This window comes from Branchiostoma lanceolatum, chromosome 10 (assembly GCF_035083965.1).
Source record: "Branchiostoma lanceolatum isolate klBraLanc5 chromosome 10, klBraLanc5.hap2, whole genome shotgun sequence".
Classification (NCBI taxonomy): Eukaryota; Metazoa; Chordata; class Leptocardii; order Amphioxiformes; family Branchiostomatidae; genus Branchiostoma; species Branchiostoma lanceolatum.
In genome coordinates, this window is record NC_089731.1 from 2,531,835 (window position 1) to 2,552,575 (window position 20,741).

Consider the following 20,741-nt stretch of genomic DNA (forward strand, 5'->3'; position numbering starts at 1 on the left):
TAGCGTAGAAAAATTCAGATTCGTTATGGAACGAGACAAGCCATGTATGATTGGCACCATGTGTTCATACATCTACTGTACATAATCTTTAGATGTAGTAAGATATTGCGTTGTAATATCACTGTTATTTCTGCTTTATCACTAAGACCTGTACTTAGCTTGTAAGAGCATCCCACCGCTGCCACCAGTGTAGGAAAGGATAGATGCACTAACTCTGGTTGCCTTGTCCGGAATGATTAAGGAACACGTGGGCTCCTGCCTTTATTCGGGTATAATTCATAACGCATGTCCTACTCACTATGTGGTCTACTGAGAACACGGTTCATATCTCAAACAAACGTATAGAGGTCTTTCATTCATTCATTAAGAAACTATCTTTCTCTACGCTAGTCCTACGCTGGCGACATCGCGGAGTTCTACGTGTGGGACTACAGCGTGAGCGACGACCAGCTGAGAGACATTTTCGACGGTACCATGAGAGGGAACGTCATCGACTGGAGAACCGTTAATCTGCATAAAGTTGGCGACGCTGACAGGTATCCATACCTGATCACAGGTACGCATGGTGTTAGAATGCTCCTTTGCCCAACATTGAAGCTTATGTGTTACACCGAAGGGCGGTTACACCGGATATGCAGATACAAAAGCTTGTGTGTTAGCTGTTGGCTATACAGATAAAGAATCAGCTAGTTGTTACAATATGAAAAGTGGGGAGTTGAAAGTGAACAAATGCTGACTTCTAGGAGACATTGAGTTAATGCAGATGTGGAACTTGTTTTTCCGTTCTGAAGGAGTGCTGTTAAGGTAAAGGGTTCTTAAAGTAAAATGGTTCATGTATGTAATTTACCAGAGACAAACCTTTCAGTTTCTTTTCGAAATACAGTTATCTGCATAGTTCACCAATTAGACCTTCCAAAATTCCTGTATGTGTCGCTGACTGAAAATTGTATCAATCGGTTGCTTCCAGGTACAACGTATGTTACCGAGGTCGACCCCTTATATCCAGGTATATATCATTTGTTTCATATTGTATTAGATGTAATTCACATTACTAAAAACCTCCTATTCTATGAGATGAGTTTCTTTTGTCAAGACACTGACGTGATCATCATACATGACTTGATACATGTTTTACGTAACGATTAAGTCACTCTAACTCCCGATCGCATGTCTGTTACGTGCATGTATGTGTTCTCTATATTGGTTAGACTTTTTATGAAGCATGCCGAGATGGATGATCTGATATGATTTCTTCTTAAGTGTTATTCTGTTACTCACCATCTCACTCTCATTGTCGCATACTTTAGGACCGGTAATTTCTCCCGATAGACTAAGACCCGTAACGAGTAGCCCTGTTGCACCGGACGGCTCGGGAATCGGGCCTGACGACACAGGAGGACGACCGCCGGTTCACACAATACCGGCCCCACCGACGGACGGACGAATTGACACTGACGAGGATAGGCCCTTTGATAACGTTATCCCTGGAGCCTTGCCGCCTGATAGGGTGGGCCCAGGGGGTAGACCGCAGCGCCCCGACACTGGGAGGCCTGTAGATAAAACTACGGTTGCGCCAGATGAATATGATCCTGATAGAGTAGCTGTACTTCCAGATAGAGGAGTCTCCCGCGATAGAACGACCCCAGCACCAGGCGGTGTAGATGGAAGGCCAGACTACAGGCCGATAGACCCGGCAAGGCCTGACAGGCCAGACTACAGGCCTGAAGAACCGGATAGGCCTGACAGGCCAGACTATCCTGATAGGCCAGAACACAGGCCAGGAGGCCCTGATAGCACAGACTACAGGCCCGGAGGCCCCGATGGATCTGACAGGCCAGACTACAGGCCAGGAGGCCCGGATGGATTTGTTAGGCCAGACTACCCAGATACTGACAGGCCAGACTACAGGCCCGGGGGCCCCGATGGACCTGACAGGCCAGACTACAGGCCCGGGGGCCCTGATAGCACAGATTACAGGCCAGGAGGCCCCGATGGACCTGACAGGCCAGACTACAGGCCAGGAGGCCCGGATGGAGTTGTTAGGCCAGACTACCCAGATCCTGACAGGCCAGACTACAGGCCAGGAGGCCCCGATGGACCTGATAGGCCAGACTACAGGCCGGGAGGCCCCGATGGGCCTGACAGGACAGACTACAGGCCCGGGGGCCCTGATAGCACAGACTACAGGCCCGGAGGCCCCGATGGACCTGACAGGCCAGACTACAGGCCAGGAGGCCCGGATGGAGTTGTTAGGCCAGACTACCCAGATCCTGACAGGCCAGGCTACAGGCCAGGAGGCCCCGATGGACCTGATAGGCCAGACTACAGGCCGGGAGGCCCCGATGGAACAGATAGGCCAGACTACAGGCCAGGTGGCCCGGATGGACCTGATAGACCGCGCTTTAGACCCACGGAAGAACCAGAGGTGGACAGACCTTGGTACAGACCTACAGCACCAGATAGAGGAGACTTACCTCGGTACAGGCCTACAGAGGCACCCCGTTGGCCGTACAGACCAGAAGTGGACAGACCCGGCTACAGACCAACAGAAGCACCAGATACAGGCAGACCTCGATACAGACCTACGGAGGCACCAGACAGAGCTGAGAGACCTCGATACAGACCAACAGAGGCACCAGACAGAGAAGATAGACCTCGGTACAGACCCACAGAGGCACCAGATATGTATGAGAGACCTCGGTACAGACCTACAGAGGCACCGGATAGTGATGAGGATAGCCCTCGGTACAGACCTACAGAGGCAACACGTTACAGACCAGAGGTGGACAGACCTGGCTACAGACCTACAGATGCACCAGATGTGGACAGACCCGGCTACAGACCTACTGAGGAAGACAGACCAGGTATGCAAATACTATATGGTAGAACCCTACTCAAATGATGTGCTCAAAACAAGAAGATATGCTAGGTGGTGAAGCTGTTACCGTCAGGTAAGAAAATGGTCATCCAGGACGAATGCCAAAAGAAGAATAAGGGAGCCGAGCCAGGGATTGATGAAGGCTTCGCTTGCTGCTTCTGCTGTATGGATGCCACACGCCACCGCGTTGTCAGCAGGCCCTGGAGCTGAGATGACATGTTGCCTATGCTACCCGGTCATTGCTTTGTGGTTCCTGCGCTTTTCGATGTCAGCTTTCTATTCGATGCTTCGCCTAACGTCCATATGTCGCTTTGCCGCTTTCAAGAAGGATAGTTCATAGATTGTTTCTTGTTTCTTTGTATTTGAACAGCAGCCCAAAAATCTCTTTTTGGACCATGGTGCGAAATATTAGCAAACGAACACTTTGGAATATTTGATGTGTTCGTTTCTAATCACATCATTTTCAAGAATCTAAGGAAGAGTTTTCGACATCTTTCTAAATACAAAATACTTCTCAGAACGAAATGCTGTTGACATTGCTTGACACGCTTTCCACAGTGAGAGCTTTGAATGAGCGATATTTCAAACAGCGACGCTTATAAGGACATGAAACAACTACTTACGGACGCACTGCAGACAATATGCCTCTTAGTTTAGTACACAGCCACACCTTTGCCTAACACCATTGTCTGTAACACGCATGCCTTGCTTACGACACTAACCTAGCTATGCATTGCTTTGATGATTCCGATGAACAGAAAATGATCGCTCACGTAGTCTTTGAGCGTAAGTTGTAAACCTGGATGTGTGTTATTGATATCTATAGCAGCATATGGATGGACCTGGAAGGTAAGTGGGGTATTACCTGCGGTGATGTTCACATGCTCTGTACTTTTCCGTCCATCTTCTACAATTGCTATCTTAATATGCAGTTTGCGATAAAATGATCAGATATTTACATTGAAATATCATAATTACAGTTCAGGATCACTACCCAATTTATCCCCTCTAAGTCATTAACACCTTTAAATCAACAGAATAGGATTAAAGTCCATAAATGCAGAAATACAACTGCAACAAATTAATGTGGGGCCTATTCAAATAATGTGTACATTGCGACTAGAATTTACCTGAAACCATGGCATACAGACAGAAAGACGCTTCATGTTTCTTTTCAAATATTTGTACATATACAATGACGGAGCCTTTCATACTGAAGTTACGCTTATGCTTGAGCTTGTATGTATAACGGACTACATTGCTTATATGTATAACGAAAATTTGGCTTGTATGTATAACAGACCATTTGACCGCACAAACCTCAGGACCCGACCGGCCGGCCCAACCTGTGACAGAAGCGCCCGATGGAGACAGACTTGTGACAGAGGCACGTGACAGGGAAGGTACACAAATACCAGTGACGGAGGCACCTGACAGGGAAGGTGCGTTAAAACCTGTGACGGAGGTACCCGATACAGAACGAACGACGAGACCATTTACCGGTGTACTGGATGGAGAAGACAGGCTGAGGCCTGAGACGGAAGATCTGGACGGTGAGGACGGACGTAGACCTGTGGTACCAGACGAAGGGGACGGGCTAAGGCCTGTGACAGAGGTACCGGACGTGGATAACAGACTTAGACCTGTGACGGAGATACCGGAAGGGGATAACAGGCTGAGGCCTTTGGCATCAGGGGAAGAGGACAGGCTGAGGCCCGTGACAGAGGCGCCGGAGGGTGGTGACAGGCTGAGACCTGTGACGGAAGAACCGGATGTGGATAACAGGCTAAGACCCGTGACAGAAGCACTGGAAGGAGAGGACAGACTGAGACCTGTGACGGAGGCATCGGAAGAAGGTGACAGGCTGAGGCCTGTGACTGAGAGACCAAAAGGAGAGAGACCGAGACCTGTGACGGAGGCACCGGAGGATGGTGACAGGCTGAGGCCTGTGACTGAGAGACCAGAAGGAGAGGACAGGCCGAGACCCGTGACTGAGGCATCGGAAGAAGGTGACAGGCTTAGGCCTGTGACTGAGAGCCCAGAAGGAGAGGACAAGTCGAGGCCTGTGACGGAGGCACCGGAAGAAGAAGACAGGCTGAGGCCTGTGACGGAGGCACCGGAAGGAGAAGACAGGCTGAGACCTGTGACGGAGGCACCGGAAGGAGAAGACAGGCTGAGGCCTGTGACGGAATTACCAGAAGAGGAGGACAGACTAAGACCTGTGACGGATGAGTCTGGTAAGAATGACAAAGCAGTCCCTGTCACCGAGGCTACTGATAGACAGGACAGTGACTTCAAACATTCGACTGAAGAAAGCAGTAATACCCAGACAACCGATAGACAGAGAACCTCGACTCTAGCGACTGTAGTGCTAAGTACAGGAGACAGACAAGGACTTGTAACTGAAGCACCAGAAAGCAAATCCAGAACGACAAGTGCAGCACCTGGTAGAGACGACAGACCCATACCTACTTCAGAATCTATGTCAATTGACAAGCAGCACAGGACGTTGTCTACGACTTCAACTCTGTCTAAGATTAGACCTATGACGGAATCACCGGGGACAGAACAGACACTCCGACATGCGAGCGAATCGACCGCGAAACAAGTCGGGACTTCGTTGGCAACTGAGGAACCCGATGGAGAAAATATATTCGCACCTACTAGCGACGTACGATTCGGACCTGCGACTCAGTCAATCGATACGCAGGCTAGAACCACACTGGCGACGGAAGTTACTACCAGGGACATGATAACTCAACCAGTTACACATCTGCCCGACAAACACGACGAATCGACGTCTGCGACTGACATAACTGACGGTAACGTAAGACCCAGACCTGTAACTGAAGGTGCTCTTGACGGAGACGTTAAACCTAAAGTTCGGACTGAAGCCGTTGACAGACAAGACAGGCCAAGAGTAGTGACAGAAGCACCCGATAGCCAGGATATAACTATGGCTGAAACTGAAGCTTCCGACGAGCCCGACGAATCTAGAATTGCCAATGAGATACCTGACGGACAGGACATTTCTGTAATAACACCTCAAGCGTCTGACAGGGAGGTCAACCCTAGAATTGCAACTCAGGCCCCCCATAGAGACGGCATGGCTAGACCTGTAACTGAAATACCTGACAGACAACAGACATCAAGGCTTACGACTGACTCCCCTGACAAGCAATACGTCTCTAGAACTACAACTGTGACCACCAGTAGGCAGGGCGTCTCTAGCATTGCAACCGAGATAGCTCACAAGCAGGGGGGACTTGGTGTTGCAACTGAAGCCCCAGAAAGGCAGGTCACTTCTAGAATCGAAACTGAAACCATTGAAGGGCAGGGCCCCAGAACTGAGGCCCCAGAAAGCCAGAACAAGCCAAAAGTTACGACTGAAGCCTCTGAAACACAAGACGTATATAAGATTACGACAGAAGCATCTGACAGACAAGAAGAATCTAGAATTGCAAATGAAATCCCTGATGGGCACTTTGTACCCAGAGTTATAACTGATGATCCCGACATACAGGACAAATTTATAGTTACTACTGATGCAACTGTTGAGGAGGCTGTATCTATAATTGCAACCGAGATAGCTGACAAGCAGGGGGAACTTAGTGTTGCAACTGAAGCTCCCGAAAGACCGGTCTCTTCTAGAATCTTAACTGAAACCCCTGAAGGGCAGGGCCCAAAAACTGAGGCCCTAGAAAACCAGAACAAACTAAAAGTTACGACTGAGGCCTCTGAGACACAAGGCGTATATAAGATTACGACAGAAGCATCTGGCAGACAAGAAAAATCTAGAATTGCAAATGAAATCCCTGACGGGCAATTCATACCCGGAGTTATAACTGATGCCCCCAACATACAGGACAAATTTAGAGTTACTACTGATGCAACTGCTGAGAAGGATGTATCTATAGTTGTAACTGACAGGCAAGACCATCTAAGAGACGTGACTGAAACACCTGGCAAATACGGCGCTTCTAGAATCATAACTGAATCACCAGAAAGACAGGGCATAGCTAGAGTTACAACTGTGGCTCCTGGCAGGTATGAAAGGCCACGTCCTGTGACCGAAACACCTGACAAGCAGGGCATAGCACGTACTACAACTGGGGCATCTGAGAAGCAAGATGAATCTAGAATTTCAAATGAAATCCCTGACGGACAGGGCATTCCCAGCATTGTTATTGACGCACCTGGCAGATTGGACAAATTGATAGTTACAACTAAGGCAACTGATAGACAAGACATCCCTAGCCTTGTAACAGAAGCCCCCGATAGGCAGGATATATATGGAGTTTCAAATGAAATACTTGACGGACAAGACTTATTTATGAGTCCAACTGAAGCAACCGACAAGAAAAACGAACCTAGAACAGCAACTGACGCCTCTGACTTGCAGGACAGGTCAAGAGTTACGACTGACACGCAGGGCGCACACAGCGTTGCAACTGAAGCTTCTGACGAGCAAAACAAACCTAGAAATGCAAACGAAATACCTGACAGACAGGGCATTCCTAGAACAGTAACTGACGCATCCGACAGATTAGACAAACACAGAGTTTCAACAGAGGCCCCTGAAAGACAGGTCACATCTCCAATTGTGAGTGAAGCTCCCCATCAGGAAGATCTATCTAGAATTGCAACTGAAACACCTAACAGCCAGGACGTATCTGTATCCGTAACAGAAGCTTCTTACATACAGGGCGTACCCAATGCTGCTACTGACAAGCTGGACATAGCTAACATTGCATCCAAAGACCTTGAAAGCCAGGGCACTTCTAGAATTATAACGCAAGCTCCGAACACGCATGACGTTTCTAGAGTTGTAACAGAAGCCCTTAAAATATCCAGCGATGTAATTGAAACATCTGACGAACAGGACGAATATAGAATTTCGAATGAAATCCTTGACGGACTGGACGAATACAGAACTCCAAATGAAATACTTGACGGAATGGACGAATCTAGAGTTTTAACGGATGCATCAGACAAGCAAGACAAACTAGGGACAACAACTGACAGGCACGAGAGCCTAGGAGTAACGACTGAAACGCCTGACTCGCAGGACATACATAGGACTACAACTGAAACATCTGACATGCAGAACGAAACCGAAATTCCTGACATTATTAGAACTGCAACTGAAACGCCTGGCAGGCCAGGCACATATAGAGGAACAACTGAAGCATTTGACAATCAGAACGTTCCTAGAACTGCAACGCAAGCACCTGATAGCGAGGGCAAACCTATAAGTGCAACTGAATCCCCCGAAAGACAGGGCAAAACTAAACTTCCAACTGAAGTACCCGACATCGATGGCAAATCTAGAGTTGCAACGGAAATACCTGACAGACTTTACACGCCTAGAGTTGTGACGGAAACCCCTGAAAATCAGGGCATGCTTAGACCAATGACTAAAGCACCTAACAGACATGGAATTCCCCGACAGACTACCGAAGCTCCAGGTAAGGGTAGCATGACTCCCTAAATAGGGGGAAGCTGACAGCAAGTAAGACACCTGCACTTTATGGCATAAATGTCTCAAAATGAAAAAAAAAAAATCACCTCTTCTTTAGATAAACCTTGTAATAGATAACTGCCACTTCTCTAGCTAAAGCTGTCTTGAGATAAAGTAATCACTTCCAATCTAGATAAATATCTGTTAGGATAAAGTTCTCACCCTTCTTCTTTCTAAGTCGACTTCTTTACATTAGAATGATCACTCCTCTTTTAGATAAATCTCACAATATGATTATGAAAATAACTCACCTCCAGCTAAAGCCCTTATAAGATAAATCTTTGACTCATCTTCTAGATAAATATCTCAAGATAAAATGACCACCTCTCCTTAAGCTTCTTTTATCCAGGACCTCCATCACAATCTCCACACGTTTGCTATCAGTATTTGTCATTTCTTCACCATCTATTCACGTTTTCAAGCAGATAGTTATTGTCAGCAATATTTCTTGTACGATTGAGGAACATCACAGGACAATGCTGACATTGAAATCTGTACTTTTTAGGACGACCTGTGACCCCTGGGTCCAGACGACCAGATGGCTCAGTTCCAGGTATTTACTTACTTACTTAGGCCTACTGCCCATCCTTGGGCATTGGCCACGGATTAGTTGCCTCCATCCGTTCCAGGTATGGTCTTCTATAAAAACATACCCGTTGTGCTGTAGGCGTACTGTGTATCTACATTCAACTATAAATGCATTAGGTTATTATCTACATACCGAACGAATGAATAGTGGGTATGGCTTACAGCACTGGGCTTAGAGAGAGAACCAATGGGTTCTGGGTTCAATGCCCGCTATGCCCCGACGTCGTGCCCTTAGGAAATGCACTTTGCATAGAAAACTTACCATGGTGGTGTTGTCACGCCCACCGAACTTCTTCGGCTAATCTGTAAAAAGTGTAACACACGAATATTTCTTGCGTCAATGTGCCAATAGGTTAATGGATGAACTTTTATTAATTGAGGTTCTGTGCCACAACGGGTTAAGAACATGTCGTATTGAGCTAAAAGTAACTATATTGAGGGAAATCTTCTCTACATTTTAGGTCGACCTGAGACGCCTGGGTCCAGACGGCCAGATGGCTCTGTCGTCCCCGAAATCCCAGCAGGTATGGTCCTTAACCTTCAGCGTGCTAAGGTAGACGCTTGACACCACATTTGTGCTGTTTATTGGTTTAGACAACGGGAAGAAGGTTAAAGCAACATATCTATTTATGTATAGTTTGGATTTGCATTCGATGCTATTTGATGCTACTCCGGCATATGCCTGTTTCAACCGTTCTCTTCAACATGCTCAGGAACCAACAGACTTCAGTTCCCGAAACCTCCATCCACCGACAACTACGCCGAGGTGAAGCCTTCCCAGCCGGCCAGCCTGGACAGATTCACGGTGTCCTTCCTCATGAGGTAATTACATCCCCACCCCTTTTGTAAGCCAGCGATACACTTGGAAGAGCACATTGTCAAGCATCTAGTTTCGTATTTTGGGCATCCAAATGATGTCATAGGGAGGAATGGAAACTATCAAAAGCTGCAGCTAAGTTGCTGAGTTATGTCAAAATGTGTTAGAGATGAATACCTTTCGTGGTTTGACGCACTACAATACATTCGTTTTAGGGCTTGATTTCCTATTAAACATGGCTTCCTGCATCCAGCGCGTGCATATGTTGTCCTCCCTGTCTATGATCTTGGCCCTTTCCTGTCTATCATTTCATGATCTACCAACCTGATAAAACTATTCACGTACCTATAATCCTTTACAGATCAGCGGAGCCTCTGTGGCGCTTTGACGGGCAGCGGTGGAGGTCCGTCCCGGGCGCCCCATCAGCGGGCACCGGCACGGTGTTCTCGTACGCAGTCCCGCAGGAGGACAATGAGATCCAGTTCTACGGAGACTCGAGCACGCGCACCTTCAAACTGCTGGTGAACGACAAACAAGTCGACGTGGACATCCCTCAGGTACTTTTCTTGCGAATGATCTTTGGCTCTTTTTCAAGAAGAGATATTTTGGCACTCTCTGCTCTTTTAGATAGCCTCCTACGGGGTTATTGATCGTAGATTCAACAAAAAGGGAATAATTGGCCAGGAGATTCAGTCCGCGGGAAGATTAACATTTTCCCCTTTTAAGTCACTGCGCCTGGCGTATGAAACCCTATGGTGGCCAAACTCCCCAGGCAAAATTATGCTCCCTACAGCCAGCGTGGTTAGTCTGGTAGAGACTATCTTTTGAAGGAAATGGTCCTTAAAAGAAGGGTACAGAAGCCCTCATCCCCAACACTGTTATGTCAGGACAGTCATTTACTACCCCCCCCCCCCTCTTCTGATAAAACATCACTAGGTTCTGGACGGCGAGTGGCACAGCGTGATCATTACATGGGACGGACGGAGGGGAGACTGGACCGTGTTTGTGGACGGGAAAGAGCGAGCTAGCGGCCGGGGACTTGCGCCTGGTCACACCGTCCGGCCCCGCGGCACGTGGATCCTCGGGCAGGAACAGGACACCGTGGGCGGAGGATTCGAACCCTTCCAGGTTTGTTTGTTTCTCTGTTTCTTTGTTTGTTTCTTTGGCTCTGCATTATTGTGCTTGACACTTATTCCGGAGTCTACAAATACGTACACAGTACAGATATAGACTGCTACAAAGTACAAGGTCTACGGATACACTTTCCCATTGCAGGCGTACGTCGGTGAGCTTGCCGAGTTCCACATCTGGCAGAAGGTTTTGAGAGAAGAGGAGAGAGACGACGTGCTGGCAGGGAGGCTGATGGGAGATGTTGTGGACTGGAGAACCGTCAGGGTGGAGCCGCGGGGGCGTGTGGACATGGCGCCGTACGACTCCGGTCAGTTGGGTACTTTCTTGAGCTGCAACGTTCTGTGTTTACTTTACCTTAGCTATATATAGACTTGGCAGGTCCTCCTGTGCCTACAGGCACACTGGGAAGCAATTGCGTGTTTCCATCTAATTTTGTCGGCTGCTACACCTTCGCCATCTTTCAAAGGGAGGCCAGCTCGTTTTTAAGTCTTCTGCGAAGGTCCTGCACCAGGTATCATTTGGTTTGCCTCTTTTCCTTCTGCCAGGTGGTACTCAAGTCATTGCCGTTTTTGAGTGTCGCTGACTTGACAAGCGACGAATGTGCCCTGCGGGTTGCAATCTCTTCCCTGTGTCTGTATGTTTATCTACTGTGATTTGTAGTGTTTTGTAGTGTTGACCAAAGTTACAATTGCTCCGAGTGCGAGGTAACATTGAATTCTGCACTTTTGTAGGGCGGCCTCAGACTCCTGGGTCAAGACGACCAGATGGCTCTGTCGTACCTGAAATCCCTTCAGGTAGTGTTGCTTTACAAGGATCGACAATTTTCGTGACTCCTGTCCATGTTTAAACCCGCCTTTAGAACTGAAATGTAGCATGCACCATGTAGTATATAATATTGGTAGTCGTTATATAGGATTTATATGGCGACATCCTGCCTGACTTTTGAAGACTTTCGCATAGTTTGTATTTGCTTGTTTATATATAAAACCATGTAGTTAACGCCATAATAGGTAAACCCCTGCTGTGCACAGTTCATTCTCTGTTCCAACCGATCCCTCCACAGGAACCAACCGACTTCAGTTCCCGAAACCTCCTTCGACCGACAACTATGCCGAGGTGAAGCCTTCGCAGCCGGCTAGCCTGGACAGATTCACGGTGTCCTTCCTCATGAGGTAATTAGTCAAGTCAACCCTGTCTAAAGTGACAATTAGAAATACAGAAATGGTCTCTCAAGACACGACTTCTGAATGCCAGAGTCCGAATCTCTACTGCCATTACTAGAAAGGATTAAGTCCTTAGGAAGGAACAGTCATCTGTGATCTACAGTGACTGTTCTTTCGACTTGTCGACAAGAGCTAAAGGGAATCTTCCGGGTATATTGAACCCGTACATTATAACGTCTTTCCTGTCACGACCAGTGAAAGAAATACTCTTCAACGATCGTAAGCAACACATTTTCAGGTCCCATTTTCATTTTCCAGATCAGCGGAGCCTCTGTGGCGTTTTGACGGGCAGCGGTGGAGGTCCGTCCCGGGCGCCCCAGCCGGCACCGGCACGGTGTTCTCGTACGCCGTCCCGCAGGAGGACAATGAGATCCAGTTCTACGGAGACTCGAGCACGCGCACCTTCAAGCTCCTGGTGAACGACAAACGGGCGGACGTGGACATTCCCCAGGTACTATCTTTAAAAAATGACTATTTCTACGATTCGGGGTTCTTTGGGCGTCCTTTTTAAATCTTTCTATGAAATGTTTTCTTTTATTGTTATATAAATGGTGGCGGTCTATTCAATGTTCTGTTCACCTTCGTTGAATGTTTTTGGTTCTACGTGATAAATGAATTTGTGGCTCATATCATGAATATGAATTTGCCTATTTTGATGTACATTTATATCGATGAAAAATCTTGGCGCTTTTTGTCGATTCTTTTGATCATGTTTATAAATATTTATGACGCATAAAGTCTGCTTTCTGGATATATGTTGAGGTTCTCTTTTCTTGACGATTACTAGGTTCTGGACGGCGAGTGGCACAGCGTGATCATTACATGGGGCGGACGGAGGGGCGAGTGGACCGTGTTTGTGGACGGGAAAGAGCGAGCTAGCGGCCGGGGACTGGCCCCTGGTCACACCGTCCGGCCCCGCGGCACGTGGATCCTCGGACAGGAACAGGACTCCGTGGGAGGAGGATTCGAGCCCTTCCAGGTTTGCTTTGCTCTCTCTATCGTTTCGTTCACCAATTTCCTGAGCCCACGACTAGTAGTATTGTATAGAGTAAAGATACACTGTACGTACATGTGGCATCAGCTATCAAACTCAACATAGAGAGATGCCTCTCTGGGGGACAAAAGCAAAGGATGGCAGAAAAATGACCCCTTGCATATTGGACTTCATCAGGCAACGGAAAAATAAATAAACAAAGTTCCATACCCGCCATGCTCGTCGTTTCTTCTGAACATGCCCCTGAAGTGTATCATTCACACTCATCTGATATATGAACTGACGACTCCCAGATGGTCATGCCCGGTTTCTTAAGCTAGCATAAGGTTGTTCACACTTCCGAGTGCGCATGAACTGAGACAGGACTGTCAAAGGTGAAGAAGGCCCCTAACTTGTAACATAACAAGGTTCAGACGTGTTTTCTTGACCTTGTACCATATATGAAAATTAGAAGAGCTACTACATACTTCTTGGCATCAACGACACTAACAGGAATGTATATCGTAAACAACAACTGGAATCAGTATCGCATTACGTACCATTGTAGGCGTACGTCGGTGAGCTTGCCGAGTTCCACATTTGGCAGAAGGTTCTGAGCGAGGACGAGAGAGACGACGTGCTGGCAGGGAGGCTGATGGGAGATGTTGTGGACTGGAGAACCGTCAGAGTGGACACTCGGGGGAGGGTGGACTCGGAGCAGTACAGACCGGGTGAGCTAAATTCCCTATAAGTGTGCCTAAATACCACAAAGAACCTCAAAGGACTTCAAAAGGATCTAATATGCTGTATACAGGGAGCAAGGATCTTATTTGAAGCCCAGGATATATAGTCTATGAAATTATGAATAAAGAATCCGCATCAATTAATAAATGAATAACCAAATAGTTAGATAAATAAACCTTGAACATTCTGTGAATTTTCTATCAAGTGTGATGCAGTATGGGTAATATGTTAATGTTGAATCCCTTCGTCAATGTTTATGTGTTGCTATTGGCCTTCAACTTTGATATAGTACTTGCAATGTATCACACTGCACATTAGAACTTCAAAATCGTTAACTAGCTTATAGCCTTCCCAACATAATCACCTATGGACCTTTTGTAGAACATCCTCCACCACTTGCCTTACGTTTTATGACCTTTACGACTTCATGGCTCTAAAATCATAACCTCCATCTTTTTGCAGACACGCGACCAGATGGAGGCGTGCCACCTGCTAGAGTCTCTCCTCCAGTAGTGGTCTACCCGCCCGGAGTCACTCCGCCGCCAGGAGTTGTTTATCCGCCTGGGGGTATTTATCCACCCGGAAGTCTCACACCAACTGGAGAAAGAGTACCCATCGAGATCCCGCCCGGAGGTGTTTATCCACCCGGAGGTGTTTATCCACCCGGAGGTGTTTATCCACCTGGAGGTGTATATCCACCCGGAGGTGTTTATCCACCTGGAGGTGTTTATCCACCTGGTCAATACCCACCTGGCACAAAACCCCCAGGTGTGTATGAGAACGTCCATGATGTCGGGATGTCCATTTACATGTTTAGAATGAATGACACGCTACTTCAAGCACCTTATATGGACGTGTAGCACACCAGGTATTGGGTCAAAGGTATCTGGAAGTATGTGGAGGATAGTACCATGTACTATCCTCCATCCTGCATAGTTGACTCTACGTACATATACAGCCTTTGTCAGGTTGACCGACACACCACTTCAAACTCCTTATATGGACATGTAACACACTAAGTAGCGGGTCATAGGTACCCGGGAGTTTGTACCCATCCTGCTTAGTTGACTCTACAGCCTTTGTCAGAATGAATGACTGACACACGACTTCAAGTGCCTTATATGGACATGTGAGACTAGTAGTGGGTCAAAGGTACCTGGGAGTCTGTGCCGCCCACTGGCTTGCGCGAGTAATGGTTGATGATTTCTGATCTGATATAGATGACCTCCTTTACGCTTCTTACCCAACCCGTTATAATTCTGGTGTGTGGATACCCAATAAGTTAAAGTAATTCTTTGAAAAGGTTACGCATTTTTGACCAGACAGATTTCTTTTCAACAAGACAGGTGTTGGCGATTTCATCTTGTAATTGTTCATACCAGTGTAGATAATTGCATTTTCCTAGGTTCATACCAACTCCAGTTCCCTGAGCCAGTCAGCACCGACAACTACGCCGAGATCGACACTTCCACTTCCCGGGACTTTGACTCTGACGTCTTTACCGTCGTCTTCCATATAAGGTAAATGGTGATGTTTCAAGAGTTGTTATATATTATGTGAGCTGTGTCTGTGGTTCGTGTATTTGTTTATTTGGGTTTATCACAACATGGAACGGAGTGAAAAACAGGTGTATGTGCACCTTTTACAAGTTCACGCACACACGAGGGCAGATGCCTCTTTCTCATCACTTTACGCCTATTCTTGCAATATTTCGTTCTCTTTTCTAGCTTTTCTGTTCTTCAATAATGCGTCCTCTCCAGATAATAAGCCAGTTCCTTACATCTGCTTAGATATTATATAATGGCAGAGAGAATTCATAGAATCTATACCGTTCATGCAATGTCTTCCCTTTTTATAAACGTGTACGCAAATTGCATGAACGGCTTTTGAGCAAGGTAGACTACAAGGTCCGTGAATAGTTTCTTTAGGTTGGTAAGTCATTGAATAAAAGACTCTTTGTACACAATCAAGTGTTTTATATATTTAACCAATGTTACGGTGACCGTCTGTCCCCTTCCTCAGGGCAATTCTGACTGTTTCACTTTGCACTACAGCTGTAAGGTGTCGCTGTTTACAGATGCTGTCCCAAAAGTATAGTATATACATATATGGTTGATGCATGTACTATATATGTATAGTACATGACGTGACTTAGACGTGACAGGTCGTTCGGTGTAATATAACCAGCTGCTGCCGCGCCGCGTGCCTGCGAAGCTGGTGTGTTACGCCGAATGGCGGTTATATCGGCTATATAGATACAGATACAGATACAGATGCGGTGTTTACAATGCGGTCCCAAACGTAATGGAGTGTATTATCTATTGTTGTGGACCAATGTTAAGGCCATTCGAAGCAGATACAGGGAGGCAGACGACAGAGACTGCAGAGCTTAGTACATGACTTAATTCCTACTCCCAGGATTCCAACACATGGGTGTGGCGCTCTCCTGGGCTATTACACTTTCATGTAGGGGGGTTTACAACACTGAATTATGGTCTTAGCGGTTACTTAGTGGGTCGGTTCATAGCATGTACATTTTTCTTTCCCTCGCAGGACGGACTCCCCGACCACCGGAACGGTTTTCTCCTACGCCACAGAGGACGAGGTGAACGAGGTGCAGTTCTACGGCGAGCCGGAATCCACCGTCTACAAACTCCGCGTCAACGGACAGACCTCCGACGACATCAACTTCAATGTACGTTTCTGATGGTGGTAATCAACACTTGAAGTACCGTAGTTTCCCGATTAAAGTACGCCCCCCCTCTTCGGCCAAAGTTCCCGGCAAATTTGCGGCCTTGCACGGTAAAATGGGAAAACGCACCCCTTCTCCTGGCCCACGCCATATTTGAAAAGTCGCGACAAGTACATGTTTTGAAGGCACTTTATCAGCATCCCATTTCAGTACGATACATCTATATAATGATCATATATCCTTATCTCTGACCTTTGTTATCAAATTTGTATTACAGGTAGTTCTAGAGTAGGCTGAGCTGTGTGAACTGAGTCGAATTCGGGGCTTTTCAAGTCGAAGCAAGAGAAACATTTACCTAACGATGATTCCACTGAAATGTGTCAACGTCTTAATCTAATGCATAGATCAACTTTTATCTGATGCTGCCAGAAAATAGACAAACGTCAGGAGCATCGATTAAACAAGAATTATAGATGCATTTGTCATCAATATAGAAAAATGAAATAGTGAATAATGTCTATCTTTGTTGAAATTCTAATATTATTTCAGGATACAAAGTGTTTTTATTTGATATTTATTAATTGGTTTGGATCAGCACTCACAGCCAGGGCTACCCAACTAAACTAGCCTGTGGCTATTACAAACGGCGTTCTGAAGATATTATACAAATTTGTTCCCAGCTTGCTGATGGGAAGTGGCACATCGTCGTCATCAGCTGGGACGGGCCACGCGGCACCTGGACGTTCCGGGTGGACGACGAGGAGCCGATCGAGGGAGAGGGTCTCGCGCCGGGCCACACCATCCGCCCCGGCGGCACCTGGATCCTGGGGCAGGAGCAGGACACGGTCGGCGGAGGGTTCGAGGAGGAACAGGTAGGGTTTCGGTGTTCGTTTGTTTGTTTAAACCTTTATTTATTCATGTGAAGCTCAAATCTGCCTGTAGTCTGCTTTTTTTAGGGAATAGGTAGGGACCAGTCAGACAAAATGTAACAGAGATCTGATTAATCTAAAAATATATCATACATATATACTGTGCAAATACATAGTAGGGTCAAAGTTGGTACATAGTCTTGTAGTTATCAATCCGAGTTCCAGACCATATACTTTCGGGGGCGCAAATCGTTACATTATTTACGTTCGAATTTTGTTGCAGGCATTTGTTGGCGACCTGGCAGAGTTCAATGTCTGGCACACCCTGCCAACTCCCGAAGTTCTAGACCAGGTGAAGAGAGGAGAGAGGGTGGACGGGACCGTCGTGTCCTGGAGGGAGACAACCATCACGCCCCTCGGTGACGTCACACGGCAGCTGTACTCACCAGGTAGGGTTAAAGGTTAAAGTTTAGGGATCAGGAATAAGTGAAAAGGTGAGGGTGAGACAAGCAGAACCTCATCCTATGGATTTTACGCTTGAGATCCTGCAAACAAAACAAGGTTCCCAAAGCCCTACCTATTTCCCTGTTTCTTCTTTTCTTGGTCATCAACTTTTATTGGAAATAACCTCATGTCTTCTACTTTACCAGTTCAGATATCGTCTAGAGAGGCAAATCTTGGAGTTTTCTTGGACTAGACAACCATGTGTATTCTTCATTTGCATGGTTGTGAGAAAACGAGATATGAGAAGGAATTGCGAAGCCGTGTCCATTTGCAGGTTGTTACAGAATCGTTTCCAAAGTGACTGGCCATTGCAGCCTGTCGAAGACTGACGTACATTCAGTCAAATGTTTACTACATACGAAGGTCGCCAAGGCTGTGCCCATACACAGGATTTTCCTGTAACGTGTCCTAAAGCCCCCGTCACAAATGAAGAAATTAGCTCGGCCGACTTGTCGGCGAGCTCCAAATGGCGATTTTCGGGCGAAGTACGACCGACGTCCTGTCGATTATACGGGCTTCGGGCGAATTTTCGGAGCTCGGCCGACGTTCGCGTGTCACTGGAAGCTGCGCTTAAATTCAGCGAGGCCTCGGCGACGATTTTTGAACTCGCACAGCTCGTCAACAGTTTGCCCGTAGCTCGCCCGAGCAACGCCCAGCGCTCGGCCAATATTCGGGCGGGCATCCGAGGATTTTAGACCCGATTTTTGGTCGGTCGGAGGTCGCCCGAACTCTTAGGCCTCGTGCGAGCCTCGCACGGGCCTTGAACAATAATCGGACGATCGTCAGTGTTCCTGCCGACTCATGAAAAGTAAGGCGTGCTTCGGGCGAGCGTTGTGCAGGTGTTGATGGGAGCTTGGACGGGCCTCGGCCGAACTCCTTCTTGTTTATAGATAAAAGGAAACGACAGTTTGGTTTATAACATAAGATGATAAATGATACTGTAATATTAACTAATACTAATTTCAACTTGTCGAAGAATGCTGCCAAACTTTTCTAATGAAAGACAATTCAATGCAAAGTTAAATTTTCATTAAAAAAAAATGTATAAATAAAATGTGGACACCGAAGACAATGCTTCTTGTTTCTATTTTGGTATTGGTTTGGATGTTTCAATTTGTATATTAATGAACTGGGGCTTGACTTTTGAGGTTTGACTACACTTCCTGAGTTTTTTCTCCACAAAATGACTAGTTGAAAGTCCACTGAGTCATTATAGATCTATGTTTGTCTGCCGAGGCACGCCCAGGCGTCGGCAGGGCGTCGATAGGCTTGTCAACTGTCGGTCGAAGCTCGGACGGCGTTCGCCCGAGCTTTGGTCGATTTCTATTTGGTGAAAGTTTTTGGATCGGGGTTAAACGACTGATCTGTTGACTTTGTGGCTCCTGCGCTTTTTGATTGGTCTATAACAAAATTCCTCTTTATGTGATTATTTTCAGTGTGCCCACCTACTTCACTTGTGCCCTACAGATTTGCCACAACTCAGAAAGTAAAGTTGGTCCAAATTTGATATTGTTACCAGGCCATTTGATTCTGACTTCGTCCGTGTCCAAGAGATGGTACCGTGTTATGTGGGATTTATGATTATTAGCGTTCGACGGACGTCGCCCGAGCTCTGTTCAATTTGTGACGGGGCAAGTTTTCAGTGAGAAATACGGTCGACGCTCGGGCGAATTTGAAATTCGGCGAGCTTCCGGCGATCTACAAAATCGGCCGATGCTCGCATGAATTGTGACGCCGGCTTAAGTGACTGGTCATTTCAACCTGGCGAAGACGTGTATTTGTAGTCTAAAGTACATGTACGTTGTTTATCGATCCTCCAGGTGGCAAGGTATCCGAGCGAACAGCCTGTGAGAAGGAAGTCGCCGAGGCCGTCCCCATCCCCGGGTTCTTCCTGAAGGAGTGCGAGACGCACGGCACCTACCGAACCACGCAGTGCCACGGGTCTACCGGCTACTGCTACTGTGCACACCCGACTGACGGCAAGATCTATAGGGAGACTGGCGCACGGCATTGGGAGGGTGGCATCCAGGAGGACTGTACCAAGTACTGGCTCAAGAGAGGTAGGGGGAAGTTGTTTTGGATATGATAGACGTTAAGTACTTGCTGAAGAGAAGTATGGGGAAGATGTTTTGGATATGATAGACGTTAAGTACTTGCTGAAGAGAAGTATGGGGAAGATGTTAAGGGATATATGACAGGAGCTACTGGCTCAAGATAGGTTTGGAGAAGGTTTCTGTATAATGGCTACATGGATTTTGTGTTGTCTGTATAATTTGTACGTACTGGTTGCCATATTCATGAATTTATTAGCAATACAATTCTTTTGGTTAACCAATTGCAAGGACATTATATTTTGGGTTAACCCGTCGATTGACGTATTCCATAACGATAGTAACATGTACCATGCACGTTAAGGCTTTGTATAAGACTATTAGTTACATTAAGCTAATAAAATCTACACAATTGTCCATACCAGGTCCAAAGACCCCGTGCCAGCGTGACCAGGCGAAGGAGTACCCGCCCGACGCATGGATCCTGTCTTGTAACGAGGACGGAACGTACAAGACCAGCCAGTGCTACGGCTTCACCCACTTCTGCTACTGCATCCATCCGTTCGACGGCACGGTGTTCCAGGAGACCGGGTACCTACCGCAGCCGGGCAGGTTCCAGAGGTAAGGCCAGGTCAAAGAAGGATTTCTTTTCATATTTTACAGAGGTTATGTGCCTGACGAAGAAAAAAAAGGTTCACTTTCCATTGAGACTTGGAATTCAACATGGAATTACCCCGTCCTTCAGAGTCA

At 46.9% G+C, this 20,741-nt stretch overlaps 1 protein-coding gene across 1 annotated transcript in view; it reads left to right on the top strand.

The window, feature by feature from the left end:
* The window catches only part of LOC136443835 (uncharacterized), a 74,095-nt gene that overhangs the window by 36,401 nt on the left and 16,953 nt on the right, over positions 1–20,741 (top strand). The window contains exons 40-55 of the mRNA XM_066441203.1: positions 391–556; positions 968–1,006; positions 1,308–2,864; positions 8,905–8,952; positions 9,449–9,511; positions 9,701–9,809; positions 12,417–12,609; positions 12,946–13,137; positions 13,700–13,862; positions 14,338–14,643; positions 15,281–15,395; positions 16,429–16,570; positions 17,248–17,439; positions 17,720–17,885; positions 19,761–20,000; positions 20,417–20,612. Of these exons, the coding sequence (XP_066297300.1) occupies positions 391–556; positions 968–1,006; positions 1,308–2,864; positions 8,905–8,952; positions 9,449–9,511; positions 9,701–9,809; positions 12,417–12,609; positions 12,946–13,137; positions 13,700–13,862; positions 14,338–14,643; positions 15,281–15,395; positions 16,429–16,570; positions 17,248–17,439; positions 17,720–17,885; positions 19,761–20,000; positions 20,417–20,612 (3,887 nt within the window). The remainder of the gene's footprint in view (positions 1–390; positions 557–967; positions 1,007–1,307; positions 2,865–8,904; positions 8,953–9,448; positions 9,512–9,700; positions 9,810–12,416; positions 12,610–12,945; positions 13,138–13,699; positions 13,863–14,337; positions 14,644–15,280; positions 15,396–16,428; positions 16,571–17,247; positions 17,440–17,719; positions 17,886–19,760; positions 20,001–20,416; positions 20,613–20,741) is intronic.